Consider the following 8,819-nt stretch of genomic DNA (forward strand, 5'->3'; position numbering starts at 1 on the left):
TAAAAATCCTAAGACTAACTATGGAGTTTAGCAACTCATACTAGAAAAGATGGAGAGAGATATTAGGAGAAGGTGGAGGAGGTGATGGTGAGATGTGGTGAGGTGGTGAGGTCTAACAAAAGCCTAAACTCACTTATTTATACTAATAAATAAACTTTTTCATCAAGTAACAATCTTTGTTATCTAAATCTTTTCTAAATCTTCACAAAATCGGGCTCACATAAAGGAGTAAGCTGCTGAACAATCAGGCATTCGCGGGTCCCACAAGAAGACTGAATCTTCAATTGAGGTAAACATGAGAGTTGTAGTTCTTTAAGTCAGCTTCGCGGGCCTTCAATCGGATCCTAATTCGGAGTTCTGTAGCCCAAGATATGATCATTTTAGTGCAGACTGTTCCAGACTCGCAGGATTAGCGACAACAACTTTGCAAGGACATTCTGACCAAGTTTGAGGCTGATTCTTGAATTATGCTAAACATGAAAGTTGTAGGGCTTCGCGCTAGCTTTCCAACGACATATTATTCGCCCAATTTAGATATTTGTAGCTCCAGGTTCAACCTGTTCTAGCAAAACAGTCACAGAAACTAAAAATGTAGAATTAAGCACTTTTCCATGAATAATCCAAATAAGCACTAATGGTCAAAACATGACTAAGTCATAACAATTAAGCACAAAAATGTATATAATGAAGCTTAGAAAGACACATGTAAAGTGCATCAATTATGCGCTTATAACACAGCTTGAGAGGACCCTCCAACATGTGCAATTTCAGAAATTAATTCAGATACATGATTTGTTGTATTTGAAGGCAGATCTATGTAGTATACTTACATCAACAACTTGAGAACTAGCAGCTTGAGTTGTATTTGGGTCTTGTGTTATGACAGGAAGACTGCATCTCCTTGAATTATGACCAACCTGCTTACATCTGCTGCACTTGCGCCTAGCAACTGGACGTGGCTGAGATGGCCCAGCCTGAGATGGCTCATAAACAGCTTGAGAGGTTCCTCCATCCTGCAATTGAATTTCAATGCATATGCAATTCAATTCACCAGTTGAATAATTTAATTTCATAGAACAGAACTAGCATAGAACTAACATATATGTATATGAAATCCATAGATCTAGCCATAGAACCAACAAATATACTTAGAATGGGAACTTCATTTTGTGCTTGAGTTTCATTGATAACCTGAATTTCATTTTGTGCTTGAGAACTTTCTGGTTCTTCATCTACAGGTGGAGGAAGACTGCACCTCCTTGTGTTATGGCCATGCTGGTCACTCTGCTGCACCTATGCCTTGCAACTCCTTTGTTTAGATGTTCCTGCTTTGTATCTTCATAAGGGTCTCTTCTTCTCAGTTTCTTAGGCCTTCCAGGCCTCCTTTTAAACAGTGGTGGTAGTATGTCAGGGTCATTGGTAGCTTCCCACATTTTCTGGCAATTAATAGGACTGATCTCATGACCATAGGTTGCTTCATATGCTGCTATTTTGTAGTAATCATGCACAAAAGACTGTGGGTTTAGACCATTGTATGATATGCATGCAACATCATGCCTGCATGGTATTCCTACCAACTCCCACACATTACAAGTGCAAGTATGTGCCCTCAAGTCTACAATGAAGCTATCACCATTAGTACCCATGAACTTAACCTCAAACTTATCCTCTGAACTGCATGTAGGAAACCGGTATGAACTTTTCTGTATCTCCACTTCTAACCTCTTCATGGGTTTGGGAATCACCTATCCTCTATATCTCTGAAACCTTTCCCTTAGAGTTGTAAATCTGCCTATTAGGTAAGTTCGGATCCAATCCATCATAGCCAAGATTGGCTTGTCCCTTGCCAGAAGGATGGTTGCATTGAAGGACTCACTCAGATTGTTCAGGAGCACATCACACTTGGGGTAGAAGGTGAAGTCATGCTTGCACCAAGACCTTGTAGGTATTGCAATTAGGTACTCCCATGCTGCATGATTTTGAGCCCTCAGCTCATTCATCTTCTTTTCCCATAACTGTCTATATGTTCCCTTGGCTGCCCCCATCATGAGATCTCTAATCACTACCCCACCTCCAAACTTCTTCTTGAAGTTGGCATAAAGGTGCCTCAAGCAGAATCTGTGCTCATATCCTTCCAAACATGCCATGAGGCCCTGCAAACATAAAGATGGTAAGTATTCAATGACAACCATTGTGTGTATGCAAATGAACTAGCAGTTTAAATGACTTACCTTCTGCTGATCATATATGAAGATCCACCTTCTGTCAGGACCAATGTCAGGCAAAATTAAATCTAGAAACCACTCCCAGCTATCCTTGCATTCAGACTCAATAACAACAAATGCCAATGGAAAATATTGGTCATTTTGATCTCTAGCTACATCACATAACAGAATCCCACCAAATTGTGTCTTCAAATGACACCCATCTAAGCCAATGAAAGGCCTGCACCCCTGTATAAATCCTCTTTTGCAGCCTTCTAGACACATATAGAATATCGAAAATCTTGGTTGAATAGCCCCAGTAGGGCTTTCCAGTTGCATCTTACATGTGTTCCCTGGGGATACCCTCCTCAGCTCTGCACTGAATCTGTAAAGCAAGGAGTATTGCTTGGTAGCATCTCCCTCCACCATCTCCAAGGTCATTTTTCTTGCTCTCCATGTTTTGTACCTTGTTATTCTAGTTGAGAAACCTATCCTGATCTCCTCAACCACATTATTCAACTTCATCTTCCTTGATCCCCTCATCCTATCAACCACCTTCTTTGCAACCCATTTTGATGTTGCACTTTTGTTGCTAAAAACTCTGCCACATGTATGAGGAGCAATCAGAGTCTTGATTGCAAATGTTTGTTTTCCACCAACCTTGCTACACGGCATCACAAATGGACATTGATCTTTCTTCTTACAAACTACCCTAGCTCTGTCATGGTCATTCTTTGGGAAAGTAATCTGCCTACCAATAAGGAAAGCATGGTCTTTAGCAGCTTCTTTAAACTGGTCCAGTGATGTGAATTTCATTCCCACCCTGAATTTGAACTCTGCCCTCATATCTTCAGGTCTAAACTGCAAATGTCTCCTCACTGGTTTATTGGAATCATCACTATCACCTTCTGACATACTATCTAAATCTTCACTCTCCCAACCAGCTTCCATTTCATGATCACCATGAAATCCACCAACTTTCTCATCCACATTCTGTCCAGCATGCACATTAGCCCCAACTTCATCAGTCATTTGCCTCAACTGCTCATTTAAAAGAGCTTCAGCCACACCAACAGTGTTTGACTCAAATCCATCATGAATACCTTGTGTCCTCTCCTCTTCACTGTCACTGAAGTGCACATCAAGTACTGAATCATCACTATCATCAAAATCTGCAGTGTAATCTCCATCATTTGGAACCTCTGCTTCAACCACAGGTTCAACCTCTACATCCATCTCTGGTTGATTTTGTACTTGTGCTTCCATATCTAGTTCAACCTCTAGCACTGGGACATTTACATTTGCTGGAACATCTGGTTCAACTTCAGGTTCAACCTCAGGTTCAAACTCTGGCTCTAGGACATTTACATCTGCTGGAACCTCTGGTTCAACCTCAAGTTCAACCTCAGGTTCCACCTCTGGCTCTGGGACATTAGCATTTACTTCTACCTCTGGAATATCCAGTTGCCTCATCTCCATCATTGACGACTTCTCCAGCTCGTCTTCTTCTTCATCACTAGATAATTCTAGTAAAACAGGAAGCCTCTTCTGCCTCTGATTTGAAACAATAGACATAACTCTATTTGACCTCCTACTAGGCTTGGTTGGAGCAAGCCTCTTTCCAGGTGAAGCAGCCTTCAGCCTCTTTGCAGGTGAAGCAGCCTTTGAATGAGCAGGAGCAGGCCTCTTTTCAGCTGAAATCACTGAAGGAGTAGCCTTGGATGGAGCAGACCTCTTTCCAGATGAGGCCACTGAAGGAGTGGGCTTAGATGAAGCCCTCACTAAAGGAGTGGGCTTGGATGGAGTCCTCAATGAAGGAGTGGGCTTGGATGGAGCCCATAATGATGGAGTAGGTTTGGATGGAGCCTTGTTGTAAATCCGCAAGTGTACGAACCCACCCGGTTTTAATTATCGAACCACATGGATTGTGAGTGACTAAATTCGGTTTAAGCCTTGAGTATGAAGGTTTGTTTTATTGAAAAAGAGATATGTCGAAGTAGCAAAGATAAAATAAACAAAAACTCAAAAAAGAACATGCTTTGGGTTCTTGCTCAACTAGTCAATTCAAGCACACCATTCTAAGCACATGAACTCATGAAACTCTCCTTGATGATATAGCCTAGTTACTCACTTATTGATTCCTCACTTAAGCAATTCTCTCATACTAAAAGCTAAGCCCAATTTCTTGTGTACTTAGTCATTTATATGAGGTTTTAGATCATGCAAATTCAGGCCATCAAACCCCACCTCTTCCTCTATTCCTAGTAGCCAAGATAGAAGGGGTAATCCTAAATCGGTTCCCTAATCTATAACAAACTTCTGTTCTGATTATAGAAAAGCATAAAGCAAGCATGCATACAAGCTTAGATTGAAATTCAGAAAATAGGATTCAAGAAAAGAAGAAGATCATGTGGGAAAGAACTTAAGATTATAACTTAAAGATGAAAAGTCTTACAAGAAAACCAAAGCAGTAGAAGAGATTACCAAGCATGGCTCTTGCTTGGCTAAGAACCTGAATTACAAGCTTTGAAGCCCTCTCTCACTCTCCTAGATGATCCTCTACCTCTGAATTTTACAAAGTATCAAAGATACAAGAGAAAATGACTAGAATCCTATTTATAGGCAAATTTAGCGTTTTTCTGCTGTGCCGAGCGCTCAAGCGCCAGTGCCGGGCGCTCCAGCGCCAGGCCTAATTTTCCAACTTTTTTGCTTCTGTTGAATTGGCGCTCGGGCGCCAATCAGGGGTGCCTGAGCGCCCTTTGCACGCATGAAGGCCTCTTGAACTTCATTTTTACTCCAATTTAGTGCTCCCATCAAACCTTTAAGCCCCTAGACCTTCCTTCTTCAGCTGTTTCAACCTGAATACTCTCATCAAAGCTCAAGGAAAATATCAAGAATAGCAAAGGTTTATTGACACAAGAGACCCTAGACCAAAGACAAATGCTAAAAGACACAATTCTATGCTTAAATATAAAAAAGGTCCCTAAAGAACCACAAAATTACTAAACACATGCAAATGAAAAAGAAAATGTAAAAATGCATGAGAATGCATGAAACACTACATGAGACTCAACAAAAAGACTCAAAACCTACAAAAAAATGACCCTAAAAACACTACTAAACCTGGGTCATCAAGCCTTAGAAGGAGGCTTAAATGGCCTAGTTGATATTGTTGCCTTGGCCGGTGCAGCACCCTTAGAAGGAGGCTTAAAAGCCTTACTTGCACACTTAGTTGTTTGTGTTGCCTTGGCAGATGCAGCAGCTTGATTGTTCAGTTTGTTGATCTTTTTTGCTACAGGGTGCTTACCATCAAGGAACCTTAGCAAATCCACTAGACTAGAGGGCAGTTCATCAACATCATGCTCCACAAACAAATGCACAGAACCACCCAGACTGTTGAGAGAAAATGTTCCAAGGGCCATGTCATCTTCATCAGTCAGTACATGCCTAAAGTGGTGAGCAATAATATCATGGGAATTGTTATTCAGACCCCCCCGAAACCTATTCAGACCGAAGGAATTTTCCGAAACCCGAAATTACCCCTTTTGAACGCACCTTTAGATTGTGTTACAGTTGCAGTCTGAACCTCATGTTACGAGTGCGACACGAACGCACACTGGGAGAGCGTTGGTGACGCACTTTGAGAGTGCGTTAAAAACGCACCGACCATGACCATGAGTCAACAACTGGTAAAACTCATTAAATGAGTCATTAAGTGCGTCGTTACAACCTAGGTCTTGCCATATCTGAACCGGGGGCAAATTCAAATTCTTTGTTCTTGTCATATCTGAACCAACATTGGAAACATAAGACTCAAAACAGAACAAAATCATAAAGGCATTGAAGCTTTGACAGATAAGGGTCTATGACGCACTCTCAGGGTGCGTCTGTGTCGCACCTTCAAGGTGCGTATCAAGCGCACCCTTAAGGTGCGTGCATTCTGAACACGCACCTTCAAGCTGCGACACAGACACATCTACAAAGTGCGATCAAAACCATAACATAATGGGTCGGGTCGTGTAACGAACCTGGGTTTCGGGAAGAATGTTGGGTGGTTGGCAGCAGAAGGTGGCGATGGGGGTGGCGGCGACTCCACTCGGTTGCGGTGTCGCTGGCGGATCCGATGGCGATGGCAGTGGAGGAGGATGCGTGAGAGAGGGGGGGGATTTTGAATGAGTGAAATGTGTTTGGGGGAGGGGGTTTCAGAAGTTTGAAGAAGTGGGAGAAGTGGGATGGGGGGGAGTTAGTGGGGAAAGTGTGAAGTTTTTTTTAAACAGGGGCATTTTGGACAATTCACCAATTTTGAGGGGTTTGAATTGCTATCGGAGGGGTCTGAATAACGATTCCCTAATATCACCACGTGTCCTCCACCAAACTTTGAACTTCCCTCTTGTGTACCCCAAATCCTTCACAGTATCCAGACACTCAAAGTAACCCCCCCACCTATCAATTTCAACAGGAATCTTAGTGATTTTGACATCTTTGTAATGCCAGTGTGGCTCCCTCGAGAATATCCCATGGTAATGGATAAGTACATCAAAGCTACCCATCCTGCATAATGCATAACAACACATATTCGTCAACAAATATGAATAATTTCAAGTTTCAAGCCAAATCGCACAGTGTAATGTCAAACAAATGAAACCCTAAAATAGAAACAATCTGATTCAACTCCAAAATAGAAACCAACAACAACACAACTCGCATTCCGTACTCAAGACAAACCTCTCAACAACAAACACCCTAACCTAACCTCAACGGTAAGACGAGAAGCACGAGTACAAACCTCACAAATGTTCTCCAGCCTCAGAGTTCTTCGCCGCCTAAGAGCTTCCTTCGCCACCACCTAATAGCTTCCTTCGTCGCCTTCAAGCTAGCTTCCTCTGTGTTCTTCGCAAGAGTGAAGGATGTGTTTCGAACGAAACAAGAAAGAGAAGGGAGATAAGGTTTGGTGTTGGGTGATTAGAGTTAATTAGAGAATTAGGATCAATCTGGGGATTTAGGGTTTAATTTGGACATTTAGGGTTAATTTAGGGATTTAGGTTTACATTAGAGTTAAATGATTAATTAGTAATAATAATTAGGAAATATAAATTATTCAAAAAAAAAAATCCACGTCAGATCTCATTAATTGACGTGGGAGGACATGTCAGCGTTGGCAGGAGGCAAGGCTGCCGGAGGGACGGGCCAATTTTGTTTTTGAAAGTATGAGGATGATTCTCAGGTAATTTTTCGGCGAGAGACGGTTTTTAAAACTCACCCAAAGTTCAGGGACGATTATAGTTTTTAACCCTGATAATTATAATTGTAATTTTTCATTGATGTTTTGAATTATCTTAATAACTATATATATACACCCCAAGCATTTTGAGGATCCAGACACATCACCCAATACCCATTCTCATAAAAAGTGAAAAAACCCTAATCAAATCCACCCATGGCCGCCGCAGCACCGCCACCCGCACCAACTCCGGCAGCCACATCATTGCCGGAAACCGCCACACACCGTCACCCTGTGTTCACCCGCATCCGCCTCGCCGTCCCTTCCGACGTCCCCCACATCCACAAGATGACATACCAAATGGCCGTCTTCGAACGCCTCACCCACCTCTTCGCCACCACCGAATCCTCCCTCACCTCCACGCTCTTCTCTCCGGACAACAAACCCTTCCACTCCTTCACCGTCTTCATCCTCGAAGTCTCCTCGAACCCCTTCACCGACACCCACTTCGACAACGACCCTTTCTACAAGCCCGTAACGAAAACCGTGCACTTGGAGCTCCCACTCGATGACCCAGAGAAGGAAACGTTCAGAAATCAGCTCGGGAATGAGGTTTTCGTTGCTGGGTTTGTGCTGTTTTTCCCAAACTATTCCACTTTTCTGGCGAAGCCTGGGTTCTATGTGGAGGATCTGTTCGTGAGGGAGTGTTATAGGAGGAAGGGGTTTGGGAGAATGCTTCTTTCTGCGGTGGCGAAACAGGCTGTGAAGATGGGGTATGGGAGAGTGGAGTGGGTTGTGCTTGATTGGAATGTTAATGCTATCAGGTTTTATGAGGATATGGGTGCTAAAATCTTGCAGGAATGGAGGCTTTGCAGGCTCACTGGTGATGATTTGCAGGCTTATGGAGGTTCTGAGTGAGAAACAAAATAGGAAGTTGTGTTTTAATTTCTGTGTTTCTCTGAATCTGGGTTTGTTGTAATTTAGCAACTTTGTTGTAATTTGAGTTTCCAATTTTCTAGATGGATATGTTTCTGTTTTCCTGCTGCAGAACTAGCACTTGTACTGTTTGGATGAGTAGTCTATAATCTAAAATAAAATTTCTGTTCATGTAGCAATTTGGATCATAGCCATCCAAATTTTTCTTCATCCAGAATCTGAGTGGTTAGTTTTGTTTGTGACTGTCTAAAAAATTAAATTTTAGAACTTGAAGCAAGAGTTTGTAGAATATGGATTGGTTTTAGATTGTTGGATTGGATATATAATCAGCTGTTTGAATCTCAGAATTTCAGATGGAGAGATTGAGAGTAATTCACACATTTTGTAACACATGCTGAACTAAGCCCAAAAAGAGTCAAGTCTAGTCCTTGTATTATATTCTGCATTCATTTCTCATT

At 42.1% G+C, this 8,819-nt stretch overlaps 1 protein-coding gene across 1 annotated transcript; it reads left to right on the plus strand.

Annotated features, from left to right (window-relative positions):
• The first annotated feature begins 7,568 nt into the window (after positions 1 to 7,568).
• LOC130725024 (GCN5-related N-acetyltransferase 8-like) lies at positions 7,569 to 8,532 on the plus strand. The gene has a single exon (XM_057576288.1). The coding sequence runs from the start codon at positions 7,642 to 7,644 to the stop codon at positions 8,341 to 8,343; it is 702 nt and encodes a 233-aa protein (XP_057432271.1). The 5' UTR covers positions 7,569 to 7,641; the 3' UTR covers positions 8,344 to 8,532.
• The last annotated feature ends 287 nt before the right edge of the window (positions 8,533 to 8,819 follow it).

The sequence above is a fragment of the Lotus japonicus genome, chromosome 6 (genome assembly GCF_012489685.1).
Source record: "Lotus japonicus ecotype B-129 chromosome 6, LjGifu_v1.2".
Classification (NCBI taxonomy): domain Eukaryota; kingdom Viridiplantae; phylum Streptophyta; class Magnoliopsida; order Fabales; family Fabaceae; genus Lotus; species Lotus japonicus.